The 15,252-nt window shown below is 44.0% G+C and overlaps 1 protein-coding gene across 1 annotated transcript in view; it reads right to left on the bottom strand.

Annotated features, from left to right (window-relative positions):
• LOC137630563 (uncharacterized) overlaps nt 1-15,252 on the bottom strand; it is a 196,618-nt gene that overhangs the window by 46,467 nt on the left and 134,899 nt on the right. The window contains exon 5 of the mRNA XM_068362097.1: nt 1,729-1,991. Coding sequence (XP_068218198.1) covers nt 1,779-1,991 — 213 coding nt within the window. The 3' untranslated portion in view covers nt 1,729-1,778. The remainder of the gene's footprint in view (nt 1-1,728; nt 1,992-15,252) is intronic.

The following is a 15,252-nucleotide window of genomic DNA, read 5'->3' as shown; positions in this document are numbered from 1 at the left end:
CAGGTACATATGTTCTCTAGGAACTCATTTAAAATTATCTGAAAGTTTCTTAAAATTACAGATTTCCACACTTATCTAAGTTCTACTTCCTAACATCAAACAGCAGAAAACAGAACAGTAATACCCCAGTTTACAAGTAACATTAAATATAAGCATACGAATTCCAATCGGTTTACAAGCATTGCATTGATCTGCAAGGAAGAGTTTCACATCGTATGGCATTTTTAGGTTGATAAGTACTAAAGCAACTAGCACCAAATCAGCATGGTGTTCATGTGATATTTACCCTAATTTAAAAAAAGGTAAGAGTAGTTGTCTCTACGCAAGTTCCTTGTCAAAACTGAACGTGTGTAAAAAAACCAAGTGTCCGCCTCCATTCCCACCTCGAAAGTTGGGTGCGAGTCAATACATTAATTATTTCTATCTTTTATTAATCATTAATTTTCATTCATTTCTGATATCACAGGTTATAAATTGGTCAACACCTTTATAAATGAATGAATGTGTATTATGGATGTGTGAAATAAATCAAGTGAATTTAATTTATTTCTTATTACTGTATAAATATTATTTTAGAATTTGAGCATTTTACTGTGGGTTGCGAGCGTGTTCCCAGAGTGAATTAAACTTGTATACCTAGGAACTACTGTTTACAAAGCAGAGTGACTCCATCTCGTTTACTCGCGAGTAGCTAACCCTCACTGGGTTACCACCATACTGGTGGTTAATATCAGTTATTGTGGAAAATATTGGTTATAAAATTTCAAGAAGCATATGTCAGTGGTTAATATCAGTTATTGTGGAAAATATTGGTTATAAACTTTTCAAGAAGCATATGTCTAAACATGCTTCTTGAAAAGTTTATAACCAATATTTTCCACAATAACTGATATTAACCACTGACATATGCTTCTTGAAATGTTTATAACCAATATTTTCCACAATAACTGATATTAACCACCAGTATGGTGGTAACCCAGTGAGGGTTAGCTACTCGCGAGTAAATGAGATGGAATCACTCTGCTTTGTAAACAGTAGTTCTTAGGTATACAAGTTTAATTCACTCTGGGAACACGCTCGCAACCCACAGTAAAATGCTCAATTTCTAAAATAATATTTATACAGTAATAAGAAATAAATTAAATTCACTTGATTTATTTCACACATCCATAATACACATATTCACTCATTTATAAAGGTGTTGACCAATTTATAACCTGTGATATCAGAAATGAATGAAAATTATAGATTAATAAAAAACAGAAATAATTAACAAATTGACTTGCACCTAACTTTTGAGGAGTATGGGGGATGGAGGCGGACACTTGGTTTTCTTACACACGTTCAGTTTTGATGAGGAACTTACGTAGAGACAACTGCTCTTACCTTTTTTTTAAATTGGGGTAAATATCACATAAACACTGTGCTAATTTGGTGCTAGTCGCTTTAGTACTTATCAACAAAAAAATTGCCATACGACATGAAACTTTTCCTTGCAGATCAATGCAATGTTTGTAAACCGATTGGAATTTGTATGCTCATATTCAAAGTTACTTGTAAACTGAGGTACTACTGTACTGTTTTCTGCTGTTAGATGTTAGGAAGTGAACATTAGAAACTAACAATCTGATCCAAAGAGTTTAATAAAAATGTAGGAAACACCAGCTAAAAGAATAAGTAAATTAATCTATAAAATCTACATAAAATGTTATAATTCACAATACTTACAATTTGCCATCCACTTATAAAACAGCACTGCACTGTAGTTGTAATAGCTTTTAGTTGCAATAACTGGCTTCAGCCTTTTTGTCCTTTACACTGACGTGTTTATTTTTGAATATGTAATAACGTAAGGGTTTGTTGGCCCATTCATGACCAGCAGATTCTATGCCAATTCTCTTTGCAGTGACAATATCACTTTCTGGTACAGAACGTCCACTTTCTAGCCAGATTTCATCTGACGTTGTTGCATCAACTTTGTTACACAAATCCTGCAATGCAAATGTAAGAAAGTAATATGATAGTCAAAACATAACCTAGAATATTTTCCAAACAAGAAAAATATACTTGATAAAATAATATACAAAAAAATGTTAAATATAAAAGTTTCCTATTTCTTATTTTTTGTAAAGATTATCTTTCAAATACTTTTCAAATGAAAGAAATCGATCAAGATACTAAAAGGTCTAGAGTTTGAAGTAATCCCAAAAATAACATTGTCGCACTCCTTAAAATAAATTAACGAGGTGATAAAAAAGCCACCGTTCATATGTCCAACTCAAAAGTAATTGAGAAATTAAGATGGAATGTTAATAAGGCTGAAAAGCCTTTTCCATTTCATAAGAAATGAATAGTCTACAAACTAAGCATACTGAGATGATGATAAAAGTTGAGAAAGATGTTGAGAGACTACGATAAAGAGTCAGCTGCATTGCAATTATCTATGAATGTGTTTAAGGAAATAATAGTGATAATATTTTTAAGAGCTATATTACCATTAGGAGAAAACATTTCTATAAAAAAAAATCTCATGCAAGCCCAATTATATTTGTAAATATTTGTTTAAAAACTTTCCTGGCAAGTAACCTTATCTGTTAAAAATTTCAGTATACAGTAGTACCTTTGGTTTACAAGTAATTCTATTCTAGCAAATCTCAATATATGATTATACAAATTTAAATTATTCTAATAGTATTACATCGGTATAGGAGCAAAAAATACCTTCCGTATGCATATTTCTTAATACTGTATACATAACGCAGACCTACCTTTAATAGGAGAATGACTTCGTTAATGCTGGAAACACCATTTATGCTTTTAACTAAGTAAACCACTGGCTGTTTGGTGGCGGGGAAGCCCATTCCACCCGAAAAGTAGTGCTCACATTCACTTTGACTTTGGCCACCGAAGAGAACAGAACTACTTTCAGGTGCTCTAGTTAGAAATTTCTAATTGATCTTTTTTTTCAGATTGTGTGATTGGATGGCTATTAATTATGTCGGCTCCTCAGTCAGACATCCGGCTATGTTCCAGCAAACACAGCAAGGGCTGTGGCCAGTACATGAGCAAGCCTGAAGTCGACCCCCATGAAATTTGTAGTTGGTGCGGCAGAAGTCATTACTATTCACATGAATCCCCCGCTCTGTGTATAGCAAATAGCCTCCAGTGCAAAGGGCTGAGTTTGCCAAGAAGTGGAAGAAGTCAAAGATGGATTTTTCAGAATAAGTCTTTTGGGTACACTCAAACTAATACCCAGGGAGCTCTCAGGCTCCTTTCTTGCTTCTTTAGGTTATAAGGCTGCTGTATGCTCTTCTCCCTCAGAAGCAGTGTCCATTTGAGAAGGAAAGAAAGAGATCACTGCTCTTTCCTCAGAGTCCTTTGAGTGTGGCAGGAGTACACTATTACCTTCTAGCAAAAGTAATATCCCTCACAAAAGTAATATCTCTACTCTCCTTCAAAGTTCATTCCCCACACTCCTTACGTGGGGGAGTGTGTATTAACCAGGTAAACCTAATACTATACAGTATATATGCAACATGAATTGAGCAAGCAAATCCATTATGATACATAATTTATTTAGTCCAAAACAGACAAACCCATTATCATATGCCTTGGAGTTACAACAGATTTTTGGCTCAAGTGTCCCTTACAGTATTGCTTAGGGCCAAGGACCAGCTGGTACAGCCACAACACTGGTGCACGAGGTGTAAGGAGTCTAAGCTTTCACTATCTTCAAGTTTAGGAATTCCAAGATTAGTTTTCAAGCAAGCTGGAACGGAGACATTCTCCCACCTAAGGATGAGTCTCCTACGTAAAAGACGAAGGTTTAGATTTGTAAAGGAACAAAGGACGAATCTGAAGATAATCCATATTTTTCCTAACTATACAAACCTTGAGTCCTTTACTCATACTTTCCCACCATCCCCTTAGAAAGTCCCAGCTGCAGCAATCAAACTGACTACACAGTGAGCAAGATGAAGTGGGGTCTCCTGCTCCAAGACAGTAACCACTACCCAACTACCTACACTCTGTTATAAAATTTTAGCTGCAGTATTCCAGCTTTGCTGTTATCTTTTCCAATGTAAGGGATTCAGGTTTGTATAGTTAAAATACAAAATATCTCTAAAATTTGTCATGCGACAGAAGCTATAATCTCACCCACCCCCCTCAAAAAAAGTATGCAGATCACAACAACGAGGTCTATCTAATTTAATGAATCCAAAGTAATTGGGGAAAGATATGCAATAATAGAGGTGACTATAACAGGTCAAGATCAGAGGTATCTCAAGATACAATGCAAAGAGTTTTTAATGCTTTAAGTAAAAATATTCCAAGTGCACAAGCTATTGAGATAAATTGGTTTATGGCTATAGACCAGTATCAAAGAGCTTTTAATGCTAAAAGTAAAAATATTCAAAATGCATAAGCTATTTGGATATAAAGGTTTATGACTAAAGTACAGTATGGTTTTTAATGACCAGGTTGTCATGGTTCCCATTAGAAATGTTTTGAGCTTCCCTACCACCAGAATTACTCCTGGATAAGTCTAACAAGCAAGCTTGTAAACTGAATAAATTTTTCTCTTAAGAAATAACGGGACCCACTTGATGCGTACCACACGTCCATAAATAGACACGTACACATATTTTTAAAGGTTTTTAATGTTTTATAAAGAGAAAATTATAATCCCTGGCATCAGAAATGAATAAAAATCCCAAATTTTAAGTAATTTGTATTTTTAAATATTTAACTTAGCCGGTGAATATATAGCTGCAACTCTGTTGCTCGACAGACAAACTCTACGGAAAAAACTCGCCAGCGATCGCTACACAGGTTGCGGGTGTGCCCAACAGCGCCATCTGTCGACCAGATACCCAGCTCTTATGTAAACAAAGACTCAATTTTCTCTCTGTCGACGTGTCGACAAGACGTACTTTACTCGCTGTTGAAACCTGGAGTTTTTCCCATCATCTTTGGTGAAGTACTATATTCTGGTTTGAGCTTTCGCAATGCAGGTGTTTTATCTTCATCTTAAATCTTGAACTCGTTTTGGATAGATTTAATTATGGTGACAAAGAGAGTATGGACTTTCTTTCACTTTTTAATGGCCGACCCTTCCCTTAGACAAAGTGTGTTTAGGCTTTTAGTAATTATCTTATCACGTTATAAATTAATTATAGATTTTCCTCTATATATTTTATATCTCTCCGCCTTTATTAGGCCTCTTCGATTTACTTTCCATTTATTATAAACATATAAAAATAAATTTTGATGTTTTGTTTATATGCGACCTTTCCTGAGAGTAGGCGGTCCTAACTTGGAAACCGAAGTTAATCAACGTTGAGCCCTTTATATCGTAAATAGCTTTTAAAGAGCTAAGGATTTAAAACTTTTTAAATGAAATATTTTATGATAGAATTTCTTTGAATAGTCTTCGTACTGTTTTCAAAGATGAACTAACGTTTAGTTTATTTATGCTATGCAGTTGTTGACGTTCAGGACGTTCAACATGCGCTCTATCGTTACGATAGAGAGAGAGTGTATCACGGTTTCACTTTGCAGAAAGTGTAAATCGATTCAGACGTTTTGTTCATTCTTTCTAAGCTTAAATGTTTTAAATTCTATTTTAAAGGAACTTTTTAATTGAAAAACCTTTCAGTTTTTTCCTTTGGTCAATTAACATGTTTTTTTGACGAAATGTAATTGGGCTCTTCTCTTAGGTGCGAAATCAAGAGAGAAAGAGAGAGAGAGATAGAGACGGAGGGAGAGAGAGGAGAGAAAACGGATTTTGAGCGAAGCGAAAAATCTATTTTTGGGTGAGATAGCCATGGCGTCCTGATGGAAGGATCCTTTTTGGTAGCTTCCTTGGGTAATCACTACTAGGATTTTCCCAGAGAATTAAACCACAGGTTATCACAGAATTCTAACTTCTGGAGCGAGTATCCTAAGGGTTTCCCCTTAAGACATCGTGTATCAACAGGGGACACGCATGTATAAACGTGCCACATAGCTATCTGCACCCCATACAGAGTTAACGCTTCAATATGGCGGACAGGGAGTGGCTGGGAGCTGAGCCGCAGCCAATCTAGATGTGGCGATATCGGTACTCGCGATGTAAACAGACGGACGCCATTGCTTTTGATGACGTCACGTCCGTCCTCATTCCGAAAGTCTGGAGCTCGCTCATCACCATGATACAGCGGCGCAGGGCGGGACCTGATAACAGACAGGGTGGGTCCATCAGGACGCCATGGCTATCTCACCCAAAAATAGATTTTTCGCTTCGCTCAAAATCCGTTTTTTGGGCTCAAGCCATGGCGTCCTGATGGAAGAGTACCAGAGAATTAGTGTATCGTGGTAGACTTTTTCCCCTTTATAAGTGAGTGCTAAAACATTGAGCCGAAAGCATAGTGGTCTATACTAGAGCTACCGTGAGGCAGTTGCCTTCCTGCCCCCCTGGCATGGAAGTCCCCACGGGCTATGCTGAGATCAAAGTGGTCATGGGAAGGCTATTCATATAGGCTGAAGGAACAATGAGATCCATAAGATAAGTCAGAGCGATTTGGTATTCGCGTCGAAACAAACTTGAAGAAGTGGTGGTTGTACACTTCGTGCATGGAGTTGACTCATCTTCATAATTGAGTAAGTATTCGCTAAGGAAACTTACTTGCTCTATATAAATAAATGCCCGGAGTAAATCCTGGCATTTTCCTTAACCAAGAATAAAGGGTAATAAAACTATGACAATTAGTATATTTCATAGTAAGAAAGGAGCAAGGGAGACGCACAAGTAATAAAATAGACATTTTATTATATAATTGCAGGTAAATCAATACATGTCATGCAATAAATAGTAAAAAACATTTACATTGATAAAAATGTACATAGTCATAAAGGCGTGCTCTTGAGTCTGAAAGGGAAGAATCAAGTATTAGTAGGCACTCGTTCTATGGAACGTTAGTCTTTATGTAACACACGTCATGCACGTGGCATGTAGCACTCATGTGGTAATCTACTATGACATTTCACCTGAGGTAAGAACAGTTAAAGAAAACACAAGGTGGTTTCTGCTTCACTACGTATCACTTGAGGGTCAACATAGGCACCCGACGAGTTAGAGTCCCTAATAACTCACTGTTCTAAGCAGAGTTCAGAGCAGGTTTCATAACACTACCTGCGGCTACCACAAAATGTTTCACTTCGTGCACTTGTTTCGCATAATGTTTAAAGAAAACACGCGAGGATTTCCAGCCTGTATAGTTCTTGAGGCTTTCGAAATCCATACTCTGAAAGAAATTCAGAGACGAAGCGACTTTCCTAGGATCATGACCAGCGGGTGTACTGTCTGGATCCGCTCTGCGAATGAAGTAGGTGATTTTTGCTCTCAATTGTTTCAGTGACAGGTCGCTGCCCGATGTTTCTCCTTTGAAGAGTTGGCCTCCACCAAAGTTTGAAGTTCTATGAAGATAGACCTTAAGGCTCTCTACTGGACATAGAGAGGCATCTTCCTTCAAGGGGCATATCCTCCACGGGCCCCATCGTTTGGTAGGTAATTCGTTCTTTGCGAGAAACGTCGGATCAGGGAAGAGGGAGAGGTCTCCTGAATCGTTGAAAACGATATGTCCCTCTTCTCTAGATAGTGCCACTATTTCGCTGACTCGGGCTCCCGAAGCTAGAGCGAAGAGAAATATAACTTTCTGAGTCAGGTCCTTAAGAGGGCATGAATCATTGTCCAAGTTGGAGGCAAAGTGGAGAACTTTGTCTAGAGACCAAGTGATTGGTCTCGGAGGGGGTGCCGGTCGTAAACGGGCACAGGCCTTCGGTAGTTTGTTGAAGATGTCGCTAGACAGATCTATTTGGAAGGCGTATGACAAAGGTCTAGTCAAGGCCGATTTGCAAGTAGAAATCGTGTTGGCTGCCAAGCCTTGTCCATGAAGGTGAATGAAGAAGGACATGCAAAAATCTATGGTGATTTTCGAGGGGTTCTTTGCCTTGACGAAGGAGACCCATTTCCTCCAAGACGATTCGTATTGCCTTCTCGTAGATTCGGTCTTGTATTCCTCGAGGAAGTCTAGACTCTTCTTCGAAATCCCAAACCTTTTCTTAGCGGCTAGGGTGAGAAAATCATGAGATGAAGGTCCTTGATTTTCGATGATGAAGCGAAGACAGTCGACTTCTGTATTTGCTGGGAGAGAACTGGGTCCGGGAGGGGGATCAGCGTTGGCTGCATCTCCAGGATCAAGGGGTACCAGTTGCTGCGGGGCCACTTGGGAGCCACTAGAGCTGCTGTCCCTTTGAAGGTTCTCAATTTGGAGAGGACTTTCAGCAGAAGATTGGTGGGAGGGAACAGGTAAATCTTGGCCCATCTGTTCCAATCCAAGGTCATGGCGTCCACTGCTTCCGCTTTGGGGTCCTCGTACGAGGCTACATATCGAGGAAGTTGATGGTTGTCGCTCGTTGCGAAGAGGTCGATCCGGAGTTCTGGGACTCGGTGAGAGATGAAGGAGAATGATCTTGCGTCTAGAGACCATTCCGACTCTATCGGGTTTGTCCGAGATAGAGCGTCCGCTGTCACATTGCGGAATCCTTGTAGGTGAACTGCAGACAGGTGCCATTTCTTCCTTTCTGCCAGACGGAAGATTGTCAGGAGCACCTGATTTATCTTGGGCGATCTTGAGCCCTGGCGATTGAGACAACGCACTACCACAGAGCTGTCCAGGGTCAGGCGAATGTGTATCGACGGGGGCGGGGAGAGTTTCTTCAGCGTCAGAAGAACCGCCATGGCCTCCAAGATGTTGATGTGAAACGTCTTGAATAGGGGAGACCAAGTGCCTTGAGCCTGTTTTTGGTGGGAGTGACCTCCCCAACCCTCCAACGAAGCGTCCGTATGGATGTTGAGAGATGGAGGTGGGTGTTGGAGAGGAAGGGACCTTTTTAGGGCCCTCGCTTCTGACCACGGCTTTAGAAGAAGTCGAAGTCTGCTTGGGAGCCGTCTCTTGAGGTCTCTTCGAGCGATGGATGCGGAACGTCTCCAGACTCCCGCTGCATCCTTTAGCTGTGCACGAAGCACTGGGTTTGTGATCGAGGCGAACTGTAGAGAGCCTAGAACTTGTTCCTGCTGGCGTCTCGAGATCCGTTTGGATTTCAACAGTCGCTTGACAGACCCTGCTATTTCCTTCCTTTTCTTTGCTGGAATGGAAAGGCGGTGTGACTGAAGATTCCAGTGGATGCCTAACCATAGGAACTTCTGAGCTGGAGATAGGCGAGACTTTTTCGCGTTTATCTGGAATCCCAGGTGTTCGAGAAACTGGGTAACTTTTCTGCAGGATTCTATACAATCCTCGGGCGAGGGCGCCCACACTAGCCAGTCGTCGAGGTAGGCCATCACCTGGACGTTTCGGATGCGGAGCTGTTGTACTACTGCGTCCGCTAGCTTTGTGAATATCCGAGGGGCCACGTTGAGTCCGAAGGGCATGGCCCGGAAGGCATAGCTTTTCCGTTGGAGTCGGAATCCTAGGTAGGAGGAAGCGTGATGGTTCATTGGTATGTGCCAGTATGCGTCCGCCAGGTCTATCGAGACCGTGAAAGACCCTCGAGGCAGGAGGGTTCTGATCTGTTGAAGAGTCAGCATCTTGAACTTGTTGTTCGATATGAATACGTTGAGGGGGGATAAGTCCAGAATGACTCTGAGTCTGTCTGAGTCTTTCTTGGGAACACAAAACAGTCTCCCTTAGAACCTTGTGGACTTCACCCTTCTTATCACCTTCTTGTTCAAGAGGTCTAGCACATATTCTTCCAGGGGGGGGGTTGAACGTTGGAAGAATTGCTGGAAGGTTGGGGGTGGTTGTGCCCAGCTCCAGCCCAGACCTTTCTTGATGATGCTGTGTGCCCAGGAGTCGAAGGTCCAGCGATCCTGGAAGTGGCGGAGTCTTCCTCCCACCGGAAGCACTTCATTGCTTCTGGGGTCCCGAGGACTTGCTGCCTCGGCCGCTAGCTCCCTGTCCTCCTCTGCCTCTGGAGGGCCGGCGAGAGGAATCTCTGCCGGAACCCCTGCCTGAGCTTCTACCCTTGGGACGAAAGGTAGTGGAGTGCTGCTCGAAGGCGGGGTTGAAGGCCGGTGATGAGGACAAAACCGGCTGTGGGACCAACTGAAAGGTCTGTGGCGGCTGAGCGGCCACTTGGGGAGTAGCGGGTGCCGGAAACTGACGTCTGTGCTGACGTTGCTGGGGTCTATGCTTCGACTGCTTCCTCTTAGGCTGAGGACCGTCATCCTGAGAGGGCTTTCTCTTCCTAGACATGCCCCATTTGTTGAGAAGGTTCCTGTTCTCAGATGCGGCCTTGTCTGTGATATCTTTCACTAGATCAGACGGGAAGAGGTACTTGCCCCAGATGTTGGAGGCAATCAGTTTCCGGGGTTCGTGTCTGACAGTGGCACTGGAGAACACGAATTCTCTGCAGGCTCTACGAGCTCGCATGAAGTGGTACAGATCCTTGACTAAGGTTGCCATATGAGATTTGGCAAGGACCATGTAATGGTCAGGGACTCTGGTGTCACCAGCCATTACGTCCATCTGGACCTGGAGAGTGAGAGATGCTGCCAGCCTCTCCTTAGTTTCCTGTTCCCTACGAAGGAGGTGTTCGTTTAGCTTGGGGAGGTCCTCATTAAACTGACGTCCAGCAACGTCAGGATCTAGTTTGCCCACCACGAAGGTGTGTTGCACATCCTTCCAGTGTTTGGTGTCGGGCGGGGTGGCTGCGGAGAAAGGTCTGCCTTCCTCCAATGCAGGGCAGGATTTCCATTCTTCTACAGCCTTAAGGCAGGCAGCGAAGGCCTTTTCCGTGAAGGGTATCACCACTTCATCGGGCGCAACGTAGGTGGGGTACTTCTTGCTCAGAGCCGGAAGTCCAGAGCAGGTAAAGCCTCTGCTCTTAAGCGCTTTGGCAAGCATAGCCTGGGCCTTCGAGAGATCGAACACTATTTTCTCCTTCGGTTCGGTCTCTTCCTTTGAGGATGGTTCTGAACGTAGACGGACGTAACAGTCCGGATACGCCTCAAAGCGGGGGAAGAACTCCACTTCTTCCAGGGGTATGGAACCGATCTTATCGCTGACGAAGATCTTGTCGTCAGCGATGACCATATGCTCGGCGAATCGCCACGGATTGTCGCTCGAGCATGCGGGGAGGTCCTTGATGGAGATTTTGCGAGATTCCTTGGAACCTCCCATCGACCGAATGATCTTGTGAGTTTCTTGGAGCTTCTGCTCCATCACGGATTCAATGAGCCGAATCATATCCTGTGTCATAGGTAGAGGAGTCGTGGTGGAGGACGTAGACGGGAGAGACACTTCCGTCGGTGTAGGAGCAGGAGGGGGGATGGAGGGAGGGGCATCCTCCTTATCGGACTCGGTATATACTACCCGGTCCTCTTCTTCATCATCCTCCCCTTCACCCTGGGCCATAAGGGTTTTCTCGGTGTCCTCCGAGATCTCTGACATGTGTTCATCATGTTCTGAATCCAGGTGACAATCATTCATGGTCTGAGCCATGACAGTATCAGGTTCCACTGTAATCTGGACTACGGGGATCTGTTCGACTGGGACCACTGAGTCTAGTGAGGCCTTTGGGAACAGCAAAGACCTCATTTCTTCTGTGGCTAGGTATGGTCCAGTGGCGTTCTTTTGAAAGCCACGTACCCACTTGCGTAGGTTGTCCCGAGCAGTGTCCCGAATCTCCGCTGAGGGAGGATCATAGAATGCTTTCTGTAAGCATTCTTGGCAGACCGAACAGGTGGTGGGGCCCCAGTACTTGAGATCCCCTCTCTTGTGAGCACAAGGGGCGTGTGTCCTACACGCCGTGTGTCCATAGAAGTGTGGCCGACGGACCGCGCAGAAGTCGTGGTCACACTTGACGTACTCCTCCTGTAAAAGAAAGAGACGATGAGTATTGTAGAGTCATAATATGGCTCGTATATAAAGTTAATTATTAACAAGTTAATATTAACATAAGTTAATTGTGATGCACAGAAGGGTGGGTGAAAGGAGACAGACGCATGCCTCGTGTAACCCGCCCGGCTGGTTGCCGTAGCATCAGACAGTCCCAGGTGGCCGTAGGCCTCCATGGAAGGTGTCTTGATAATGGGAATTCCATCTAGAATAACCATATTATAGACTAGGCTTGAAATCTTATCAAGAAGTCTGGGGATCATGAGATCCTAGTAAGGTTCCGGCAACCAGACGTGCCAATTACACGTAGCGTGCTGGAAAGATGAAACACGCAAGAAGACAGAGTGAAAACTGAACAAAGTGTACGATTCCGTACCAGTTTGTCTGCGTTAACAAACCGTCTAGGTGCGGTTTTTTGGGAGCTATCGCTAGTAAAGATAGCTGAGAGAAGGGGTGCAAGGCATCTTGCCGCCTCCGGACGGGTCCGGCCTACCCCCGGCACGCCGGAAGCCGCTCGAGCAGAGTTTCTGGCATTCAAGAATGATCATACTATGGTCAAAAGAAGCCAGGGTGGCGGCAGCCGGTAGTGGCGGCCGCCGGCAAGGAGCGGCGGTTCCGGCAGCCGGAGGCAGTCGGAGGGTGACAGGGGTAAGGATAAGGGAGCATAGCCGGGGCCGGGGGCCGGCTGCTAGTGCCGGCACTCCGGGAGGGGTCGGCAGTGTGCCGAGGCTATGAGGGAATGGAGAGGCCACGGCGGTAAGCCAGCGGCCGGCGGCGATCCCCTGGCACTCGGGGGAAGGCGGCAAGGATAAGGAAGTCACCCGTAGCGGCGGTAATGCCGGGGTAGAGGCGGCAAGGGACAAGCACCAAAGATGGAGGTGGGATGGCAAGGCTGTATTAGCCTAGTCAAGACACCTCTGGAAAAAGTACCACCATGATAGAGGTGAATCTATCATCCTAAGCAGGGGCCGCAAGGGCCGGGGGCTAAGGCAGTCCAAGAGAGGACAGGGTGTACCCAAAGAAGGGGTGGAGACTCTTCATGTCGACCAATTGATAACTGACTCCATAGCACTATGGAAGGTCTATGTATCAGAGCGGACAACACTGGGAGCACCACGGGGTCCAGCACTCCAGCCTAGGGTGGAGTGTAGGACAGGGGACATATGAAGCCTAACCTACTGGTAGGTTAGGCTAGGCAAGAGATAGGTTGGGGGGGAAAAGGGTCTTCTTATAAGAAAGGATGGGTTATGCACCAGAGCGGCCACCTAGGAAGGGAGATGCTCACCCTAACCTATAGTAGGTGGACCAACTGAAAAAACGGTGCACGCGTATATTTCAGCAAGGTACATAAACCAGCCCTCCCAACCTAACCTGGATTAGGGTTGTTAGACCCTAATCAAGGAAGGGAGAAGACGTATCGCAAGGAAAAGGTCAAGGACCGATTCAGCTTAAAGGAGGTGATCCTACCTTTAAGGCCCGCAACACTAAGGGAGGGGTCATTCCCTTAGGTGGGGAGGCGATACAGTACTCTGAGGAGTCTTGTCCTATCACATGTAATAGGGTACAAGATTACCAGAGGGAAGCCCAGGGCTGGGGATGAAGAGAGCATATAGGGGACCTATCATAAGGTAAGGTTAACAAGGCACTCAAGATAACCTACCCCCTATATGGTCCCTGAAGGCGAAAAAACACTTGCATCACTGTCAATGGTATTGTAAAATAATGCCAAAATCTTCATAACTAACACTAGGATCACTGAAATATCATGCATTAACACTGGTATAGGCTCACTGGCCTAGGGGCTAATCAAAGCCTACTGGTATGGGGTCAGCGAAGACCCTAACTAAAGCGTCAAAAACACGATAAAAGTTCCTAGCTATGAAGACTAAATAACTAATAGCGCTGATTAGTGATTTATATACTGGTAAGGCTGTTGCGGCTAACTAAATAAGGCATGCAAGCAACAGCAGCGTCATAAAATGGCGCTGACCGGTCTGGCAAAGCTCTGCCACAAATATGCAAATATCTCGAAAAGTAAGATTTACTTTAAGGTCAGAGCTTATTTAAACAATACTTAAACCTTTGTACTCAACTTTCCAGAAGAAGGTGAAGCTGAAGGTTGAGACATGGCGAGGATGCAAGCAGATAAAGTCGCACAAAGGGAAAAACACGTCCAATCGAGCGAGCTACTAGCAAAAGGAATGAGGACGGACGTGACGTCATCAAAAGCAATGGCGTCCGTCTGTTTACATCGCGAGTACCGATATCGCCACATCTAGATTGGCTGCGGCTCAGCTCCCAGCCACTCCCTGTCCGCCATATTGAAGCGTTAACTCTATATGGGGTGCAGATAGCTATGTGGCACGTTTATACATGCGTGTCCCCTGTTGATACACGATGTCCTAAGGGGAAACCCTTAGGATACTCGCTCCAGAAGTTAGAATTCTGTGATAACCTGTGGTTTAATTCTCTAGGAAAATCCTAGTAGTGATTACCCAAGGAAGCTACCAAAAAGGATCCTTCCATCAGGACGCCATGGCTTGAGCCCAAAAAACGTTCCGTTCAAGCGGGTTACGTTGTTCTCGAGTTACTCTCGTCCCTAGTCTCTGTACGGGGAGAAAGGATAAAACGTTTTTAGTTTTTTATTCTCGTCCCCAGGCTATGTGCGGTGAGAGATTGAAAACGTAGTTTATATGATCTAGTGTTTAGTCTCTTCCCCAGCCACTGAATTTTTTATCTTAAAATATGTTTTCTGTTTTTTGCTGGTATTAATGAGCTTGCATTATACGACTGATTTCGCAATTACTACCTTTTGATGAAGGGTAGAATTGCGTGCTTCAGGTAGAAATCAGTAAAAGTCTCGATTTCAGTGAAATAAGTGCAAAACAGAAAATTGAAGTGATAAAGTGATATTGCGCTAAGTGTTACAGAGTTGCGTGCGAGGGTTCGTCTGTTCGTGCCTGTCGTTCACCTAGTCCGGGACCTCTTGCAAGCTCCCAAGCCCAGGGGAGAAATAATGTCGAACGACTTATGGGTTCGAGAGGCCTTGATCAACGAACAGACGTTTCCCTCTATGGTATCGGGTGTATCTTACCAAGATCTCCCCTACCATAAGACGAGAGAGACGTTTTTTCTCCTTGTCATCCGAAGGCTTTTCTCATAAGAAACCTGTCACAAGGTTTCGAAGCCCTTAAGCGAAAGTCAGTCCTTTCAGGACAGGTCCAGCATCCTGGTTACAGCCATTAGGACAGCTCTGACCCTATGCAGTCATCGGATAACTGCTCGCCGCCTAACAAAAGCGTAACACAGA

This window comes from Palaemon carinicauda, chromosome 38 (assembly GCF_036898095.1).
Source record: "Palaemon carinicauda isolate YSFRI2023 chromosome 38, ASM3689809v2, whole genome shotgun sequence".
Taxonomy (NCBI): domain Eukaryota; kingdom Metazoa; phylum Arthropoda; class Malacostraca; order Decapoda; family Palaemonidae; genus Palaemon; species Palaemon carinicauda.
Note: the sequence above shows the minus strand (reverse complement) of the source record. Positions and strands in the feature narration are given on the sequence as shown.